At 41.0% G+C, this 22522-nt stretch overlaps 1 protein-coding gene and 1 long non-coding RNA gene across 2 annotated transcripts in view; both read right to left on the bottom strand.

Moving 5' to 3' along the window:
- Positions 1–5247, bottom strand: part of LOC139075687 (uncharacterized) — a 38215-nt gene extending 32968 nt beyond the window's left edge. Inside the window, exon 1 of the long non-coding RNA XR_011526332.1 lies at positions 4902–5247. This is a non-coding gene — a long non-coding RNA (uncharacterized lncRNA). The remainder of the gene's footprint in view (positions 1–4901) is intronic.
- An 8320-nt stretch (positions 5248–13567) lies between these two features.
- LONRF2 (LON peptidase N-terminal domain and ring finger 2) overlaps positions 13568–22522 on the bottom strand; it is a 42615-nt gene continuing 33660 nt past the window's right edge. Inside the window, 5 exon segments of the mRNA XM_070573485.1 lie at positions 13568–13891; positions 16091–16110; positions 16113–16240; positions 18670–18831; positions 21893–22051. Of these exon segments, the coding sequence (XP_070429586.1) occupies positions 13697–13891; positions 16091–16110; positions 16113–16240; positions 18670–18831; positions 21893–22051 (664 nt within the window). The 3' untranslated portion in view covers positions 13568–13696.

The following is a 22522-nucleotide window of genomic DNA, read 5'->3' as shown; positions in this document are numbered from 1 at the left end:
AACAGGGACGTTACCGAAATTGCTGAAGTTTTCCAATTGTACAGACATTAAAGGATAAAACTATGGAATATGATTCTCAGATGTAATGCAGCATTAAAGTCACCCACATGATCACCGAAGGATTACCACCTCTGCAGCAACACTTCGATGAGTCAAAAAGAAAGAGATGACAGTTTCCAATTACAATGTTCTTCCAAAAGATTTTGCAAAACAAACTTGCAACTATCAATGATCCCCAACCACCTACACTGTCTGCTCCTGACATCCAACCATAGTCATCATCAGGGCCTGACGAGCCTCGTTCTGAGGTATTGTCAGAAGGCCAATAGCAGCCTAACACTACATCACATTGCCTACGTCTTTCACCTCACGTCACCTCATCACAGAGGCACTGTATCGTCTCACATCATCCCAAGAACAAGGGTGAGTACAGTACAATAAGACACTTTGACAGAGAGACCATAGTCACATAACTTTTATCAACTATTATGATTATTGTTAGTAATCTCTTACTGTGCCTCATTTATAAATTAAACTTTATCACAGGTATGTATGCACAGAGAAACACAGTAGGAGAGACGTCAGCAACACGGCGGAGTGAGCTGTTCCCATTGTCTCTTCCCCTTCAAACTACAACTAAATGGACATTCACTGATAAGCAGAAGATACCCACACAGTACATCAGGGTGGCTGAGAGACCTGTACAGCTATACATCTGAAGGGGGATGGACTACCCCCAGGAGGGTGGTGGAGACAGATGAGCCCTCTCCAGCCCCCTGCCAGCCCTGTACACACTTGCAACTGCTCTTCTGGCACTGAAGTGCCCATAACACCACTGTGGCCCCAGGGGTGGCAGCATGCCTTCGCACAACTGCATGAACAAGTGACAGCAGCCCTGAGCAACCGTGTGATCACTTTCCTGTCTGGTGGGAGGGCCCAGAGTACTTTCGCACTCCCAGGGAGTGGCCCAGGCTCGGACAGAGTGGGGAGGTCACGCCCACCAAGCACAATGGCTGGTGCAACCTAGGAAATGGCAGTAGATCTGCAGGCCCAGGGGAATGAGCTCCCAGCTGCTGTGAATATCCATAGTACTGCTGCGGCCCCGAAGGGAGGAGCACATCTCAGCAGGACTGTGGGAGCAGGTGGCCGCAGGCCTGAGCCCCCAGGTGATGGCTTTCTTGTCCAGTGGGAGAGCCCACAGTGCTGCCATGGTCCCAGGGAGGGGCTCAACCTTGGACCCAGTGGGGAGGCCAGGCCATGCCCACCAAGCACAATGGCTGCTGTGACCCTAGGAGATGGTGGCAGATCTGCAGGCCCAGGTGGACAAGTTCTCAGCTGCTGTGAATGCCCAGGGTACCACTGCAGCCCTGAAGGGGGGAACGGCATTTTGGTGGGACAGAGGTGGCAGCCTTGAGCCCCCACATGATCACTTTCCCATTTGGTGGGAGAGCCCACAGTGCCACTGCAGTCCCCATGAGTGGACCAGGCTCGGACACCACAGTGGAGAGGGATCGTCGCAGGCTCAGAACACACAACTCCTGCCTCCCCTTCCAGTGGCAACAGGTGGAATCTATGCTAAGGCACAAATCCCCATCATCAAATAGTATGAAGAGGTATATTAATACTACAGATGATAAGAAAAAAAAGACAAATGCCCAGAAATCAATCCTGAAGGCACAGAAAACTACAATCTAAATGACAGACAATTTAAAATAGCTGTCATAAAAAAACTCAATGAGTAACAAGAGAACTCAGAAAGACAGCACAATGAAATCAGGAACAAAATTCATGAAGAGAGGGAATTCTTCACAAAACGGCTTGAAACTATAAGGAAAAACCAATCAGAAATGTTGTTGATGAAAAACACAATCAATGAGATAAAGAAAAGCCTGGAGTCCATAAATAACAGTGCTGATATTATGGAGGACAGAATTAACAATTTTGAAGACAGGAATATAGAAATGCTTCACATGGAGGAGAGAGAACTGAGACTAAAAAGATACGAATAAAATCTCTGAGCAATATCTGACAAATTAGGAGATGCAACATAATGATTGAAGGTATTATAGAGGGAGAAGAGGGGGCGAAAGGAGCAGAGAGCTTGGTCAAAGAAAGAATAGCTGAGCACTTCCCAAACCTGGGGAAGGAGCTGGAATTACATATAAATGAAGCTAACAGAACTCCTAATTACATCAATGTATAAAGTCCTTCTCCAAGGCATACATTAGGAAAACCGGCAAAAGCAAATGACAAAGAAAAAATATTAAGGGCAGGAAAGCAGAAGAAAATAACCTAAAATGTTACTCCTGTCAGGCTTTCAGAGGATTTCTCAGCAGAAAACTTAAGAGTCTAGGAGAGGGTGGAAGGATATATTCAAAATTCTGAAAGACAAAACCTTCAGCCATGAATACTCTATCCAGTAAAAATATCCTTCAGATATGATGGAGAAATAAAAACTTCCCCAGATAAACAAAACCTGAGGGAGCTCATCACCACAAGATCCCCCCTTCACAGGAAACGATCAAGAAGGCACTCACAACTGAAAAAAAAGAAAGGGTTTACAAAGCCTAAAGCAAGGAGATAGACACACAGACAAAATCAGAAAATTCTAACTCTCTTTCAGAACAGGTTGGCAAACACATAATTATGTCATTAAAGATAAAGGGAAGGAAAATATCAAGAATATAATCACTTCATTTTAACCACAAACTCACAACACAAAACGGAATAAGTTATGACAACAACAACTTAGAAGGGGAAGAGGAAAGAGATGGAAACTGCTTACACTAAGGGAACGAGAAGCTATCAGAAAAGAGACTATCTCATCAACAAGATCTTTTATACCAACCTCACAGTAATGACTAAACAGAAAATCAGAACAGAGACACAAATCATAAATAAAGAGAAAACCATCATAGAGCACCACCAAACTCAACTCTCATTCCAAAATACACAGGACAAAAATAAGGGACATACAGAACAACTGGAAAACAGGTGAGTAAATGGCAGCACTGAGCACTCATGTATCAATAATCACTCTAAAGTTAAACGGACTGAATTCCCCAATCAAAAGACAGAGTGACTCGATGGATTAAAAAACAAGACCCCAAAATATGCTGCCTCCAGGAAACACATCTCAACTCTAAAGACACTCTGAAGGCTTAGAGTGAAGGGATAGAAGACCATACTCCAAGCTACTGGCAAATGGAAGAAAGGAGGTGTTGCTACACCTATATCAGACAAAGCAGACTTCAAGATAAAAAAAAGACAATGAGAGACAAAAGGGGCAGTATACAAATATAAAAGGGACACTCCACCAAGAGGACATAACACTTATAAATATATATGCACCTAACATAGGAGCACCAAAGTACATAAAGCAACTATTAACTGACCTAAAAGGAGATATTAACAGCAACACAATAATAGTAGGGAACCTTAACACTGCACTTTCATCAATGGATAGATCATCCAAACAGAAAGTCAACAAGGAAATAGTGGAACTAAACGAAAAACTACACCAGATGGACTTAGGTATATAGAGAACACTCCATCCAAAATCAGCAGAATATACCTTCTTCTCAAATGGGTACAGAACATTCTCAAAGAGAGACCATTATGTTGGGAAACAGGGCAAGCTTCAATAAATTTAACGAGATTGAAATCATATGAAGCATCTTTTCAGACCATAATGCTGTGAAACTAGAAATCAACTACAAGAAAAACGCTGGGACATGACAAATATGTAGAGACTGACCAACAGGTTACTGAACAGCCAATGAATCATTGATGAAATTAAAGGATAAATAAAAAAACATCTAGAGACAAATGACAATTAAAATACACCAGACCAACACATATGGGATGCAGCAAAAACGTGACTAAGAGGGAAATTCACAGCAATACAGGACCAACTTAACAAACAAGAAAAATCTCAAATAAGCAATCTCAAGGTACACGTAACAGAATTAGAAAAAGAAGAACAATCAAAGCCCAAAGTCAGTAGAAAGAGGGAAATAATAAAAATTACAGCAGAAATAAATGAAATTGAAACCACAAAAACAGTAGAAAGGACCAATGAAACTAAGAGCTGGTTCTTTGAGAAGATAAACAAAACTGACAAGCCCTTAGCCAGACTTACTAAGAAAAAAACAGAGAAGGTTCAAATAAATGAAATTAGAAATGAAAAAGGAGAAATTACAATGGATAACACAGAAATACAAAGGATTATAAGAGAACAAAATGAAAAACTAAATGCCAACAAATGGGACAATCTAGAAGAAATGGATAAATTCTTAGATTTATACAACCTCCAAAAACTGAACCAAGAAGAAATGGAGAATCTGAATAGACCAGTAACAAGTAAAGAGACTGAAACAGTAATCAAAAACTCCCAAAAAATAAAAGTCCAGGACCAGACAGCTTCTCTGGAGAATTCTACCAAACATTCAAAGAAGATTTAGTACCTATCTTTCTCAAACTATTCCAAAAACTTGAAGAAGACAGAACACTTCCTAACACATTTTATGAGGCCAACATCACCCCAATCCCAAAGCCAGACAAGGACAACACAAAGAAGGAAAATTACAGGCCAATATCACCGATGACCATAGATGCAAAAATCCTCAACAAAATATTAGGAAACTGACTACAGGAATATATCAAAAGGATCATCCAAACATACATACATACATACATACATACATGATCAAGTGGGATTTACACCAGAGACCCAGGGATGGTTCAGCTTCCAGAAATCAATCAATGTGATACACCACATCAACAAAATGAGGAATACAAACCACATGATCATCTCAATAGATGCTGAGGAAGCATGTGACAAGATCCAACATACATTTATGATAAAAAGTCTCAACAAAGTAAGTATGGAAGGAAAGTACCTCAACAGAGGGGGCCAGCCCAGTGGTGCAGCGGTTAAGTTCATACGTTCCGCTTCTCGGTGGCCCGGGGTTCACCGGTTCAGATTCCAGGTGCGGACATGGCACCGCTTGGCAAAAACCATGCTGTGGTAGGCGTCCCATGTATAAAGTAGACGAAGACGGGTGTGGATGTTAAGTCAGGGCCAGTCTTCCTCAGAAAAAAGAGCAAAACTGGCAGTAGTTAGCTCAGGGCTAAACTTCCTCAAAAAAAAAAAAAAAGAAAGTACCTCAACATAATAAAGTCCATATATGACAAGCCTACAGCCAACATTATGCTCAATGGGGAAAACTGAAAGCCATCCCTCTGAGAGCAGGAACAAGACAAGGGTGCCCACACTTGCCACTCTTACTCAACATAGTACTGGAGGTTTTGGCCAGAGCAATTTGGCAAAAGAAAGAAATAAAAGGAGTCCAAACTGGTAAGGAAGAAGTGAAACTCTGTAGACGACATGATCTTATAGATAGAAAATGCTAAAGAATCCACTGGAAAGCTATTAGAAATAATCAACTACAGCAAAGTTGCTGGGTACAAAATCAACTTTTAAAAATCGGTTGCATTTCTATACTCTAATAACGAACTAACAGAGAGAGAACTTCAGAATACAATCCCATTTATAATCGCAACAAAAAGACTAAAACGTCTAGGAATAAATTTAACCAAGGAGATGAAAGACTGATACACTGAAAACTCTAAAATGTTATTGAAAGAAATCAAGGATGACAAAGAAATGGAAATATATTCTATGCACACGGATTGGAAGAATAAACATGGTTAAAATGTCCATACTATCTAAAGCAATCAACAGATTCAATGCAATCCCAATCAGAATCCCAGTGACATTCATCACGGAAATAGAAAAACGAATCCTGAAATTCATAGGGGGCAACAAAAGACCTCAAATAGCTAAAGCAATTCTGAGAAAAAAGATCAAATCTGGAGGCATCACAATCCCTGACTTTAAAATATACCACAAAGATATAGTAATCAAAACAGCATGGTACTAATAGGAAAACACACACACAGATCAATGGAACAGAACTGAAAGCCCAGAAATAAAACCACACATCTACGGACAGGTAATCTTCAACAAAGGAGCCAAGAACATACACTGGAGAAAGGAAAGTCTCTTCAATAAATCATGTTGGGAAAACTGGAAAGCCACACACAAAGGAATGAAACCAGACCCTTATGTTTCACCACACACAAAAATTAACTCAAAACGGATCAAAGATTTAAAGGTAAGACGTGAAACCACAGAACTCCTGGAAAAAAATACAGGCAGTACACTCTTTGACATCAGTCTTAAAAAAGTCTTTTCCAATACCATGTCTATTCGGGCAAGGGAAACAAAAGAAAAATAAACAGATGGGACTTCATTAGACTAAAGGGCTTGTGCAAGGCAAAGGAAACCATGAATAAAACGGAAAGACAACCCAACAACTGGGAGAAAGTATTTGCAAATCATATATCCGACAAGGGGTTAATCTCCAAAATAAAGAACCCATACAACACAACAACAAAAAAGCAAACATGCTCAAAAAATGCACAGAGGATATGAACAGACATTTTTCCAAAGAAGATTTACAGGTGGCCAACAGGCACGTGAAAAGATGTTCAACATCACTAATTATCAGGGAAATGCAAATCAAAACTACAGTGAGATATCACCTTATACCTGTTAGAATGACTATAATTAGCAAGACAAAAACAACAAATATTTGAAAGGACGTGGAAAAAGGGAACCTTCATACGCTGCTGGTGGGAGTGCAAACTGGTGCAGCCACTATGGGAAACAGTATGGAGATTGCTCAAAAAATTAAAAACAGAAATACAAAATGACTCAGCTATTCCACTACTGGGTCTTTATCCAAAGAACATGAAATCAACAATTCAGAGACTTACGCACCCCTATGTTCACAGCAGCATTATTCACAATAGCCAAGACGTGGAAGAAACCTAAGTGCCCATCCACTGAGGAATGGATAAAGAAGATCTGTAAAGAACAGATATATGTACACAACGGAATACTACTCAGCCATAAAAAAGACAAAATTGGGAGCTGGCCTCCTGGCCTAGTGGTTAAGTTCGCACGCTCCACTGCAGGTGACCCAGTGTTTTGTCGGTTCAAACCCTGGGCACAGACATGGCACCACTCATCGAGCCATGCTGAGGTGGCATCCCACATGCCACAACTAGAAGGACCCACAACTAAGAATATACAACTATGTACTGGGGGTCTTTGGGGAGAAAAAGGAAAAAAAAAAAAATCTTTAAAAAAAAAAAAAGACAAAATTGTCCCATTTGCAACAGCATAGATGGAACTTGAGGGTATTATGTTAAGTGAAATAAGCCAGACAGAGAAAGAGAAATACCATATCATTTCACTCATATGTGGAAGACAAACACATGGATGAAGACAACAGATTAGTGGTTACCAGAGGGAAAGGGGGTTGGGGAATGGGCATAAGGGGTAAAGGGGCACATACACATGGTGACTGACAAATAATATACACCTGAAATTTCACAATGTTATAAACTATTATGACCTCAATAAAAAAAAAAAACAGTACATATAGGGTTTGGTTCTATTCACAGTTTCAGGCATCCACTGGGGGTCTCAGAATGTATCCCCCATGGATAAGGGGGGACTACCGTAGTCAAATTCAAAATACTCCAATACTGCAATGGTGGTGTGTCAACCACTTTCAACTCTAGCATATAGGTTAAAAGACATAAGTACTGAAAATAACTTATAGCTACAATAGTTTGTTAATGGACACATAATATAAAAAGATGTAAATTATGACATCAACAATATAAAATGTGGTGGGGGGCAAGTCAATGTGTAGAATCTCTTATGCAATTAAAGTTAACTAGTTATCAGCTTAAAAGAGACTATCCTAAGTTGTACTACGAAAGCCTCATGGAAATCATAAAGCAAAAACTTACAACAGATACACTAAAGATAAAGAGTAAGAATCCAAGCATACCACTATAAAAATCATCAATTCAAAAAGAAAGACAACAACAGAAGAAAGAAACAATCAGAGAACAAGTAACAAAATGGTGATAGTCTTTATCTATCAATAATTACCATAAAGGTAAATGGTTTAAATTCTCTAATTAAAAGACACAAAAGTGGCTGAGGATAAAAAAAAAATAAGACCCAACTATACGCTGCCTACAGGGACTAACTTAAGCTGTAAGACAGTCATAGGCTAAAACTGGAGACACGGCAAAGACATTCCATGCAAATGGAAACCAAAAGAGAGTAGGGGTAGCTATACGTAATATACTTATGTATACTTAATATAAGGCAAAATAGAATTTCAGTCAAAAGTTGTAACAAGAGACAAAGGAAGGTCATTATATAAAGACAAAGGAATCAATTCATCAAGAGGATACAACAATTACAAATATATACATATATACATACCCCATATCAGAACACCTAAATATATTAAATAATTATTAACACATGGGAAGTCAGAAACAGCAATACAATAATGGTAGCAGAGTTCAATACCCTACTTTCAACAACAGATATCATCCAGAGAGAAAATCACTAAGAAAATAATGGACTTGAACTACACCTTACACCAAATTGATCTAACAACATGTACAGAACATGCCATCCAACAGCAGCAAAATATACAGGCATACTTCGTTTTATTGCGCTCTGCTTTACTGCACTTCACAGGTGTTGCATTTTTTCACAAAGTGAAGGTTTGTGGCAACCCTGTATGGAGCAAGTGTGTCTATGGAGCATTTTTCCAACATCATTTGCTCACTTCGTGTCTCTGTGTCACATTTTGGTAATTCATGCAACATTTCAAACTTTTTCATCATTACTATTATATTTGTTATGGTGACCTTTGATCAGTGATTTTTGATGTTACTATTGTAATTGTTTAGGGGCGCCACAGACCGTGCTCATGTAATACAGTGAACTTAATTGATAAATACTGTGTGTGCTCTGACTGCTCCACTGACCAGTCATTCCTCCATCTCTCTCCCTCTCCTCAGGCCTTCCTATTCCCCAAGACACAACAATACTGAAATTAGGCCAATTAATAACCCTAAAATAGCCTCTAAGTGTTCAACTGAAAGGAAGAGTAACATGTGTCTCACTTTACATCAAAAGCAAGAAATGATTACGTTTAGTGAGGGAGGTATGTTGAAAGCTGAGATAGGCCAAATGCTAGGCCTTTTGCGTCAAACGGTTAGCTAAGTCGTAAATCCAAAGAAAAAGTTCTTCAAAGAAATTAAAAGTGCTACTTCGATGAACACACAAATGACAAGAAAATGAAACAGCCTTATTGCTGATAGGGAGACAGCTTTAGTGGTCTGGATAGAAGATCAAACCAGTCACCACATTCCCTTAAGCCAGAGCCTAATCCAGAGCAAGGCCCTAACTCTCTTCAATTCTATGAAGGCTGAGAGAGGTGAGGAAGCTGCAGAAGAAAAGTCTAAAGCTAGCAGAGGCTGGTTCATGAGGCTTACGGAAAGAAGCCGTCTCCATAACACAAAAGTGCAAGGCAAAGCAGCAAGCGCTGACGGAGAAGCTGCAGCAAGTTCTCCAGAAGATCTGGCGAAGAGAATCACTGAAGGTGGCCACACTAAACAGCAGATTATCAATGTAGACTAAACAGCCTTACGTGAGAAGACGCCATCCAAGCCTTTCACAGCCATTCAAAGGACAGGCTGACTCTCCTGTACGGGGCTAATACAGCTTGTGACTTTAAGTTGAAGCCAAGCTCATTTACCATTCTGGAAATCCTAGGGACCTTAAAATTTACGCTGATTCTGTATGAATTTTAGGATAATCTTTTCTATTTGTGTAGAAAATTTCATTGAAATTTTGATAGGAATTGCATTTAATCTGTAGATCTCTTTGAGTAGTAAGGATGTTTTAATAATATCAGTTCTTCCAATTCAAGAACACGAGATATCTTTCTATTTATTTGTGTCTTCAGTTTCTTTCATCAGTGTCTTATTTCAGTGTACCGTATAGTTACCTCAAAATCCTCAACAAAAGCCTAGCAAACCAAATTCAAGAGCACACTAAAGCAATCATACACCATGATCAAGAGGGATTTACCCCGGGATGCAAGGATGTACCAACACACGCAAATCAATCAATGTGCTACACCATATTAACAGAATGAAGGATAAAAACCATATGAACACTTCAATAGATGCAGAAAAAGCAACTGAGAAAATTCAACATCCTTTCATGACAAAAACTCACAACAAATTAGGTGTACAAGGAATGTTCCTCAACATAATAAAGGCTATATATGACAAGCCAACAGCTACCAGCTAACATCATACTCAACGGTCAAAAGTTAAAGCCTCTCCTCTAAGATTAGGAATAAGATAAGAATGCCCACTCTTGCCACTTTTATTAAAGACAGTACTGGAAGTCCTAGCCATAGCAATTAGGCAAGAAAAAGAAATAAAAGGCACACAAATTGAAAGAAAGAAATAAAATTATCTGTTCGTAGATTTTATGATCTTAGATACAGAAAACCCAAAAGACTTCACTAAAAAATTGTTAAAACTAATAAATGAATTCAGTAAAGTTGCAGGATACAAATCAATAATTAAAAATCTGTTGCATTTCTATGCACTAACAACAAACTATCAGAAAGAGAAATTAAGTAGACAATCCCATTTAGAACTGTACCCAAAACAAATGATAATACCACAGTTCATGGTAATTCTACCATCTCTAACTTTGTTCCTTGATGAGTCAAAAGCCCTGTGGTAAGACGTGAGGTACAGCAAGAACGGAGACACAACTTAGCAAACAGTCTTGGTGTTTTCTGGTTTGGGCAAGGGGGTTAAGAGAAGAAAGGACATCTCTGTGGTCATCAAAACGGGATAATACTTGAAATTTGGTACATGAATCGATTAAAAATTATTGTGGTTGCATGAATAAACCTTAAAACTTTAAATTTATTTTCATTTGCAACTTTAATAAATATTCTTTCAATTCTGAAGACGGGGACTCATAGGGGATGTGATACCCTAAAATCTCATGGGCTTTCAGAATCCTGCCTGTCAGGACATCAGCTGCATTTCAAAGACACAGGCACGGATGGAATGACGAGTGAAGCCTCTCAGAAGAGTAAGTGGAAAAATACCGAACAGTGTACTGTATTCAAGAAAAATCACTCCCCGCATTGTTATACTCTAACTAGATTCTGTTTTTATTCTCATGTAACTAGAGCATTCATGTTGGAACATTTTCAGTAAAATCAAATTGCAATGATCTGACTTTGACCCAGAGATTACATTATTTTCTGAGAAATACTTAGAAATGAGATCTCCATGATAGAAAATAGGTGTAGGAGAGGAGAAAGGGGATTGTTCTGCTTTAGCTCAATTTGTAGCAAACTGGAGTTGGGGTTTCTTTCTTTTTTAAGTTTGTAAAAGGAAGCTTCTTTCATAATATGTCTCAGGATATTATTTCCTTGGTGGGACTTCCTGATAAATAATGTAACCTAAGTGCTCAGGAAGTACCAATCCACTCCAGCTTTGTACTCTGTGGAGGGGTGGCGCTGGACCAAGCACGAAGCGATCACAGTCAGTTCCCTTTGGTGTCAATAAATAAAAACAACAAAAACTTCTGTTGCTCTAGTCCACATCACTACTATTCAACAGGCTTTACGTACGAACACTCAGAATGAGAAGACGACTCAGACAGAGGCAGAAAGAATCAGGAAGAGATAACAAGGGTTCTGGTTAAAGAACCGTCTGAGTTATAGTTTAAGGAGTGAGGGTGAGAAAGCAACAGCATTGATTGTTACGGGGAAAGCCCAAATACTGTGAGCACAGAAACCTAACTTGAGGAAGGATCTTGCAGAAATTTGATCACATTCTGGTTATCAGACACCCCCAAATAGAAATACAATGATACAGTTTTAAAGTAGAAAAAGATTTTCCAAAAGAGAAAGACAGAGCATGGCCAATTCATACCCATTTTCATGACCATTTCTAAAAAGGCCTCCTGGCATACTAGATACAGTTTTGTTTTCTTTTAAATGATCAGGTTAGATTAAAGTGCCTAAGAAAGTTGAACACTATTGTTAATGCATGGATTAATAAAATATTTTAGAGACCACTTGGACAAATTGCCTTTAAACCATGTACAAGATGAGATGTGAGATTCACAGTAAGTGAAGCACTGGGAACATCTGACTGGAAAATTCTTTCACATTTTCTCTTTACGACTAAGTTCCACTAGTAGTGTTTTCTAACTCCCATGACGAAACTGAGTTTTAGCTACTGAGAACTCCTACAATTACAAACAAATACTATTAGAAAGTCTTTTCAATAAAATGCTTGATAGGTCAAGAAACCACTAACGTTTAGTATTCTGAAATACATCTTTTAAAACTCAAAATCATACACCTTGAATGAAGAAAGCAAAACTTACAGCTGTGATTTGCTCTCTAGCCTGGTCCTTACCATCTTTTATTTAAGAACATCCACGTCACAGGCCAAGAAGCCAACTGAAAGTGCCGGCTGCTTAAGCCAGTGAGAACGGTTCAGTATCTCAGGGTCAAATAGTTCTTCCAATCAATGCTACCAATGCACATTAGGTTGGAAGTGAAAGGTATTGTTCTTTAATAGATGACACCTGCTCTATCACTGTAACACTGCAAAAAAACAAAGATAACTTCTCGGTTCGTGTTGGAGAAAAGCTTGAATGTTTACATCCCCTACCAGCCTCGCTCTCCTTGAATATTCTCCTGGTCTGATTCCCTGGAATAGACAGATTCCCATTTCATAGCAGCTTTTTAATGTCATCATGTATTAGTGGATGGGTGGGGAACTCAAATTTACCGATGGGCCTAATTTCTAATGCGAATCCTAGCAGAAAGATGAAAAGATTCCTAAATGCTTAGTATCCATTGAATCAATGCCACAGGGTTATGCTTTCAATGGGCTCTTTGCACTAGTTTGGTCATATGTTTGACAGCCCAATGCATGTAGTTTTAACTCACTTTTGCTCACTCTTGATTGAGTGTGTATAAATATATATCCTCAAATAAACTACACTGTTCTCAGATTTTTCTATGTCCAAGGTACACTTTCTTGCATTTTGACATTCACTTGATTACAACATGAAATTTACAACATCTAAACTACTGCAGGACACAAAATACAGTTCTATTGAGTAGCGACTACTTCTCAGGTAAGACCTAAGTTCAGCTCCTGCACTGGACAATGGTTTGATCTCTCAATTTCACAGACAACTTCACAGTGACACACAAAACCTAAGCACATTTTCGGTTAGCCTGTGCTCTGAGAAATCTGAATCCAGATAAAAACGTGGTTTCCCCCTTACTGTCTGGCCACTGAAGCATGCTGTTCCCATCTGGTGTAGCAAAGTACTTTACAAGAAAGGAGTCCTTCTTTCTTGCAAAACCCAAACCATTTGCAAACCATCTGTGATGTCCATGCTGTGTCAGCACACCAGAAGCATCTGCTTCAAAGAGATTTTCCTACGTTGCTTTCCAACCATGGGCTCCATTCAAACTTTAGGCTAACCTTGTGCAGAGTGAGATTCCACCAGGCACAGACTTTCAACTTTTGAGTAGGAGTCAATATTTGCTAAATGTTCCATTTTGTAACTCTATCAACAAGCATTTCACAAAGCGCAATGAATGGGATGCTGCTCGTCCATGCCTCGCATCCTCAGGAAAGTACAAGGGGTTCTGGAAACCTTGACAGAGAGAGAAAATCAATTATTTCTCTCCCTGCTATTAATCAGCTCTTGCCGACTATTTATCTTACGTGTGATGATGACTAATATTCTCCGAACGGCAAGCAGATGCTCTTTAAGCGAGGTCATGCCAAGTATAGCCAGCTGAGCCTTGCGTTCCAACGGCAACACTGCCAGGATCCACCAGGACCAAGCAGGACCACTAGGATTACTCTGCAAAAGAAAGGAAAAGAAACCACAAAATTATCGCCTAAAATACAGGCCTACCCCTCCAACATTGTCTTTTGTTTCACCAACAGACATATGAGCAAGAATTGAGTGCCACCTCCTAAGTTAGGTTTACTTCACAACTCATTCAGCCCTCGAAACACACAGTTTACTCTTATGCTACACATCGAAGTGGGGGGAACTCACAAAAGGGCTGCAAAGAGAAGTATCTTCCAATGCAGAACCCCAGCTGAGAACCAGGGAGGGGGGACTCTGGAGTCACCATGGTTTAGGGTGAGGTAGATTCTACTGAAAGATTAGGAGTCACACTGAGGACAAAGTGCACAGGGGCAGCCAGGCCACTATGAGGAAGGCACCAGCCTCCCTCCCAATTGTTAGAGAAAAAGCCCTTCTATATGATTCACAACTCTCCTTTTCCCTCCTCATCTAACAGAGCAGGAAAAACTGAGTAGCATGCTTAATGGGAAGGGCTCGGCATAAAAATATCTCCCACATACCACCTACAATCTTCTGTGGTAGGAAGGAAAATGGTCTTCCAGAAGTGCCTACCCCCTAATTCCTGAAGCCTGTGCACATGGAGGCTTCCACGGCACAAGGGGCTCTGCAGATGTGAGTAAGTCAAGGACCTTGAGATGGAGAGGTCATGCTGGATGATCCTGGTGGGTTCTCCTTCAAGCAAGAGCTCTTCTGGGCCGTGGTCAGAGGAAGACGTGCACTATGGAAGAATGGTCAGAAAGGGCAACGTTGCTGGCTTGGAAGATGGAAGAAGGGGCATGAACCAAGCAACGCCAGCAGCCTTTAGAAGGTAAAAAAGCTAAGGAAATGGATTCTCCTTTAGAACCTCCAGAAAGGAACAAAGTGCTGCCATCACCTTGCTGCTAGCCCAATGAGACCTGTGTCTGATTTCTGACCTCCAGAACTGCAAGATAATAAACTTATTTTGTTTTGTTTGTTTGGTGAGGAAGACTGGCCCTGAGCTAACATCTGAGCCCATCTGCTCTAGTTTATATGTGGGTCGCTGCCGTGGCATGGCTTGATGAGCAGTGTGTCGGTCCACGCCTGGGACCCAAACCTGCGAACCTCAGGCCACTGAAGTGCAGCACAGTGTACCGACCTTAACCACTACGCAACCAGGCCAGTCCCTAAATTTCTGTTGTTTAAGCCACTGTATTTGTGTAATTTGTTACAGCTATAATAAAAAGTTAATACCTCCCCCAATTAGAGATTAAGTTGGATTAATAAGCAAAAATCCCTACAAAAAGAATGATTCATACCTTAATTGGAGTTAGTCTAAGCACCTTTCTTTCTGAATCTGAGCTACAATACAGAGTAGGAAGAGGGGGTGATAAGAGTGGAGGGTGAGGAGGGACTCAGAGGCAATTTCTGGCTTAAAGCACTGTCTTGAGTTTGGAAAAGACAGAACTCTGGTGGGGGTAAAAGAGAGAAGCCCTCAAAAGACAGGAAAAGACAAAAATGGATGGAAAAGACACAAAAGACATTTCATGTGACCCTGAACCCACTGAGAGCTGGTCCTGCTTCCCCACCTTCCCCAAGAGGGGTGTGTGTACAACGGGAACTGTGTGCTCTCAGCCACAACCCTAAACCATCCCTGCCTGGTTCTGTCACCCAGACACCGAGGAGAGGAGTTACCTGCACTTGGAAATGCTTCACACACCTGAAGCCCATTCGCTGCTTAAAAAACCAGCTTCACCAAAAGCCCTGCTGGGGGCACGAGCAGAAGCCAGTGACGACTGAATGGAAGGGACCACAAGGGCAGGGAAGCTCCTAATTTAACACGACTTAGGGGATCTGCTCTTCATTTAGTCAACACCTGTTTATTAGGGGCCAGGCAATGTGATGTGCCAAACGTGGAGTGTTGATGCCAATAAACTCAAATTACTATTTAAATCTTATGATGTTGGTGAGAGAAGTAAAAGCACAAAAGCTGACGGCCGATCAGAATAAACTGATTTGTGATAGAAAAGAAGTTATCTTTATGTAGCAGTAATCAGAAAACATTTATCGTTTTGCTCCAAGAGGCACATGCTACTGTATTAGGCACTTCCTGGGGGCTGCTAATAAATGAACTGATTCATAAGCAATCACAATGAAGTATATCACACAACAGTGCCACACACCACAACAGGAAGTAACAGCATTATATAAGAAAAAAGGAGAACGTACCTGAGGCTCAGGTTCCTGGCTGGCATTAACCCAAAATGACTTAAAATTTGCTCTTTCACGTGATCCTGAAGTGAAGTAAACCAGGAAACAGACTGTTGATCAACTGAATCCTGAAGACTGGCTAGTTCTTCATACTCTGCACCTTCCACCAGATCAAGGAAAGGAGACGACCATTTTCACAACTCGTTATTACACATGAAATACACTTAGTGACCTCTGCTGCCTCTGCTAAGTGGATTCGAGGTATCTGCTACTTTGATAACTCATTAGTGTTTTATAAACAAGACACATGCTCAACACAGAAACTGCACTTCTTTTTACATAGTCCAGATCTCTCTGTTCTCTATCACATCCTGATTTTTCTCTCAACAACTGTAGGCACATATCCCAGGTTATTACAAATAATTTTCATGGCTACATGCAATCATATTTGAGTTATACCATCATTTACTCTACCATTCACATAACCTATATTAAGGTTATTTCCAATTTTTCATTTTTAAAAATAACACAGTAATATAAACATTTATGCAAAAATGTTTTTTTGTGGTGAAAGAACGGGCTGTCATTCCCTCAGGACAGTTTCCTAGAAGGAGAATTACCAAGTCAAAGAATTAGACATTTTAAAAATTGTATTCCATATTATCCAAAAGATATTTCAGCGACAATGCATTCACTGCATTAGCCTCATGTGAGTGGTGGGCCTGACACTTCAGATGTATCAGGCTTTGCTTCTGGGTACCTATCTCGCTGTCAAGTCGCTCATTTCAAGCATGTCTCCGTCCAATTTAGGAACACCTGAGTGGGAAGCGCAAGGACCGGGGATCAGGGGACCTGGATCTGTTCCGGCTTCATCACTGACTCATGTGTGAGTTTCAGCCAGTTGCACAGCCTCCTTGGGATAGAGTTTTCTCATCTGTAAACTGGGAATAAACCACTAAGATCCTCTCTAGCGATAAAATTCCAGTATCTATGAAAACTATAGTAAACTGAGGAATTAGATTATAATACATATAACCATTCTCAATTTGATCTATACAAATCAACTATTCGTATGTAGTGTATGGTTTTCTTTAAAAAAAGAACTAAAATCATTTCATGTTGTAGCTGTTTAGGCTCCCATTTTAAAATAAATACATACGCCATTCAAAGCCGTCATCCACAATAGTGGAAAAACCCTCCATCAGATTTGTCATCAGGGCAGCAGAGGGACCCAGAGAACTATCACCTCCAGTCACAGCCATTAAAACCAGCTCCTGGTCCCAAGACCTGGGAGCTGGGCTTGCTGTGCTCTGCTCCCCTGTGCTGCAAAGCACTGTGCTCACAGACGACCGCAGCAGCAGCTGGAAGGGGGCAGCTGGCACCGTAGTGTGATTCTATGCACAGGTGTCGAGAACGTACACTGCTGTCCCCAGAGTGACTTCCAGTGTGAGGCGAGATGGCTAAAGACTCACTTTCCTCATTTCTCAACATGAACCAAAGAATTCAAAAGAGGGATACAATAATTCCAAGGATTTCGCCCTTCTAAATACTTTTAACGTTTTTGTTGCAGCATAATTCACATACAAAAAATGCACAGATCTTAATGGTTTAGCTCGAAGAGTTTTGTCAACTGTACATTCCAGTGTAACCACCACTGTGAACAGGACAGAGAACATTTCAGTCACCTAGAAGGATTCCTGCATCCCCCTTCCAGTCACTTCCAACTCCCACCCCACAACCACCCTCTGACCTCTATCAGCAGTTACACCTGTTCTTGGAAGTGTATAAACAGATTCACACAGTAGGCATTTTTCACATCTGGCTCCTCCGTCTTAGCACAATGTCAGTGAGATTCATTCCTTTTTATTGCCAAGTATGAAGATACTATACTGTACTTACCCACTCACCTGTTGATGAGCATCTGAGCTGTTTCTAGTTTTTTGCAATTAACGAATAAGACTGCTATGGACATCCTCGTACAAGTCTTTTTGAGAATCCCTTCAAAATATTTTGTTACTCTGCCAAATTACGGATTCTGGTATTTCTATTAGCTACAATTTAATTCTTAAGGGGTAAGAGACCTAAGCCTTTTATACTTAGCTTTAGAAGGTAGTTTTCAGCACTTCTGAACTGATACCAGTTTTATCTAGACAAGGACTGACTACCGCTTGCAAATCAACTCCTGTTCATCAACATTTTACTGGAAACCAGTCATGCTGATTAGTTTACGTATCGTCTATGGCTGCTTCTCTGCTACAAGAGCAGAGTGAGGCAGTGGCAACAGACACCATGTGGCCTGGAAAGTCTGGAGTATTTATTGTGTGGCCTTTTCCAGAACAGTTTGGACTAGAACATTAAAACAAGGAATCCCAAATCCATTTTGCAATGTTCAGCAATAAGGAAATTTTTTCAGGAGGAGGAGATTTTTCTACCAGCTCCAACTCAGGTAAAAATCCACTGAGATAAAAATGCCAAGTGCTGACTTAAGGAGGAAATAAGTAATACTGTCATCAGAAATTTGACCAAGTTTTTCCCCAGTGCTGAAGGAAATAAAGTGACTGACCTCTTTAACACACATCAGTAAAATAAACCTCACCTTTTCATCTTCGAGATATTCAATGTCTGCCGTGTTATACCCATCTCTGTGCCGGTGGCTTAAAACTCTAAACCGACTAATACCAACTGCATCCACAACCGAACTCTCATCAGGCAAGGTTCTCAGGTCCTTAATCTCCAGCATGCAGCCATACTCTGAAATCCTGAAAGGACAGTCAGGAGACACGACCCTGACTTAAAAAATGCAGGAGGTCTTATTTTTCCCTACATGAAAGTCTGGGTCTTAAAGGAATAAAAAACCAAACAAAACAAATGGTGTCTCCACACTGAACCACCAAGGTCATTTTCTCTAACAGACAGATGCAGATGACTCCTTCTGTTAAATGTGAAACACCCTGGTATGCGATGGCTGCAGAGGCAGGGCTGGAGGTGAGAGAGCACTTGTACCTCAGCTGTTCAAACAAGCTCGTGCTTTGAGAAGGACCCAAAAGATGGAGAGAGATGGAATCTTAAACCCTTAGCCCCCTTGGCCAGGGAGCAACCTCAAGAGCTCCAGAGAACACGTAGCCTGCCCAGGCCCCCGGGCTACTCACAATCTCTGCTCCCTCCGCTCCCACTTGCACGGACGCTGGTCAGCTCTGCCCTCCCCAGCAAACTGCTATGGAAAGTCGTCTACAGTCACTGCCTTCATCTCCCTGTCTCCATTTCACTTCTCAATGCCCCCAAGCTCTATTGCAACGACCCCAGCAGAAGTCACAAATGACTTGGGCATGACCCTGCTGACCTGTCACTGACCCAACACCATCTGCTGCTCTTCTTCTGCCCTCCCTGACCAGTCTAGCCCTTGACAGCTTGCTTCCTTCACACGCCCCTTACACACTGGGGCTACCCAGGAAGGCATACTTGGCTACTTGTGTCCTCGCCCCAAGCTCTCCCAGCAATCTCACCCACTCTTGTGATTTCAACCGTCATCTGTAACCATCTGTATCGTGATGACACTGGTCTTGCGTATGATGTACCAAGCTCTACACACAGCAGTTCACAACACATACCCATTCAAGCTTCACAAAAACACGCAAGCTTAGAAAAATTAAGCCACTTATCTAAGGTCAAATAAGATTTACAGCCAAGATTTGAACCCAAGGCTGCCTGATTCTAAAGTGAGTGAACAACTTCACCATACACCTTCACTTAATGATGAGTGATGATTCCCAAGCTGCATGCCTGCATGGCCAGGTGCCTGCTGGACACTTCTACCAGGATCTCTAATAAAATTCTCTCTTCCTGGTTATGTAACAGGACTACTTTATCTATAGCTGTGGTGTGCATGGAAACACCCTGAAGATGCCTTCAAGGGAGGACTTGTTCCCCCAGCTATCAGCAGACAGCCTCAGCTGCAGAACCTGTCTCTCTCTTGTCTGTAGACATAAACCTGTGAGTGGGTACAAACTCCTCTTGCCATCTGCAGCTCTAAGGGGATCTCGACTCTCATGCTTGTCCACGTAAGGCCATTAGAAATTGTCAAAAAAATTAGCTGAATTCTTCCTACACGCTTGCATAGCTCCTCCTCCAGGCTCTGCCACAGGTGAGCCAGGGCTCTTGTCTCCTCTCTTCCTGGAGGGACCTGTCTTTCCTCTGTTACCCTGAGCAAGCTCCACTCTGACAGGTGCAAGAAATTTAGGTTCTGTAGTTTATCTGGAGTAACACTTTTCTCAGTGTTCTACATCCTTGGTTAGAAGTGGAACTTCTGGAACTTGCTTTTTCACTTTGCTTTTGCTCATTTTGATGAGTCAAATTTTAATATACTCAAATTTATTTATCTCTCCATCTATGCTATGTGCTCTCAGCATCCTCTGTAAAAAACAAAAAACGAAAAAAACCTTCTTTCCTTATTCCTAATTATAAAAATAGTCCCCAATATTTGCTCTTAAATTTTTTTATATTTTCTTCTTCACATTTCACACTGGGAATGTAAATGTGTTATTTTGTGTGTATGGCGTACGGCAGAGTAGAGATTTGTTTCCCCATGTGGATTACCCACTACTTTTCTGAGCACGTTTTATTGAGTAGTGTGCCTTTCTTTTCACAAAATTCCATATCAATTTGGAGTCCATATATGAGTGGATCTGTTTCTTATCTCTATTCTCTATTTCAATGGTCTACTTACTATAATTTCTAAGTCTGACATTGTAGGAATATTCTCCCATCTTGCTCAACGGTTTCTTCAAAACTGTCATGGTCTTGGTCTGTCTTTCACTTTTCCATACAGATTCTAAAATCAGCTTGAAGAATTCCATGAAAACACACTCTTGGGGTGTTGACTGCAACTACTCTGGATTTATAGACCAATTCGGGTAAAACTGGCATCTCTATGACACTGAGTCTATGCATCCATGAGCATGGTATTTCTCTGCATTTATGTAAATCTTCCTGAATGTCTTTCAATAAAGTTGTAGAATTTTCTCCATTGAGGTCCTAACACATATCTGTAGAAAGATCTGTTCCTGGGTATTTACGGTGGAAACTAGTGGGTGGCCCTAAATATCCAGTCTCCTCTCCCTCGTGAGCACACGGGTAGACGGCACTTCCCAGCCTCCTCTGCAGTGAGTGTGAGCAGCAGGGACGTGTGCCCCTTTTCTCCACAATTCTTTAAGAGCACGTGTGCCTCTTCCACAGCTAGAACTTGGATGTAGTGACCTCAGCATGATGATGCAGTGCTGACAAAGCCCTAGGGGATGAGGAAGCGAAGAGGTGGGAAGGACCCAGAGACCCCAAAGAAGCTCATGAGGGGAGCTGTCTGCTGATCTGGAACTTCTTCCCTAGAAAAATGATGCAAAACAAGGAAAGGTGAAAACCAAGTGCTGTGGGTTTTCATAAGACTGAAAATTTTGTGTGTATAAAGGAAGGTTTCTTGGAGGATGTAGTAAATTATTTTAGACCTTAAAAGTTGGACCAGATTGGTTTGTACATTGATGAGCTAGAAGAGAACTGCAGGCAGAGGAAAACATGGGGGTATGAAAACATGAACTGTATTCGGAGAAGGGCAAATGATATGGCAGTGGACTAGCAGGAATGACGTTTGAAAGGAAGGACTAGGAGACGGACAGAAAGAAGGCCGAGATCACATCATGGATGGCCTGGAATTTATACCTCGTTATGTAATGGGGGCTACTAGAGATTTTCACCATCATCCTAAACCATTCTTCAAGAAAAACGACAAATTATGCACTTAATTAGGACCCCATGAATGCTGATAATTCTCACCCTGCATGCTCAGAAGATAAATACATGCCAAACCGTTTGGTGCCAGTTTCCATGCATCTTCTTATCATAAGCCGATAGCGGGGCTCAAAGACGTGGAGAGGACACGCGACAGTGGGGAAGGCCATGGCACACACAAAGATGGGGACGTCTCTGGTCAGACTGTCGGTAAAGGAAAATGTTAACTTAGATGCAGGAGCTGTTAGAAACAGGAGGGAGTACCAGTCACTGTAAAGGAGCAAAAGCCAACCTCAATTTTCTCATTTTGAAAATAAAACCCTGAGGCCTGCAAGTTTTAAGTGGGGAAAAAAGCAAAGGACCACAGCATGAACAAGTTCCAACTCACCTGAGTTTCCTGCCAAGACTGTCTTATTTAATATGATGAGAGAATATGCTGAATTATTTTAGTTTACTTAGAGAAAGTTATAGCTTATGACCACTATAAAAAAATTCTGATGACCTTGAGGGCGTTATGCTAAGTGAAATAAGTCAGACAGAGAGACAAATACCCTATGATCTCACTCATATGTGGAATCTTAAAAAAAAGGAAAAAAAAAAGTGCCCAGCCACACGGCTGAGTGGTTAAAGTTCTGCGCACTCCACCTCGGCAGCCCAGGTTCGTGAGTTCAGATC

Source organism: Equus przewalskii, chromosome 14 (genome assembly GCF_037783145.1).
Source record: "Equus przewalskii isolate Varuska chromosome 14, EquPr2, whole genome shotgun sequence".
In the NCBI taxonomy this organism is placed as follows: domain Eukaryota; kingdom Metazoa; phylum Chordata; class Mammalia; order Perissodactyla; family Equidae; genus Equus; species Equus przewalskii.
Note: the sequence above shows the minus strand (reverse complement) of the source record. Positions and strands in the feature narration are given on the sequence as shown.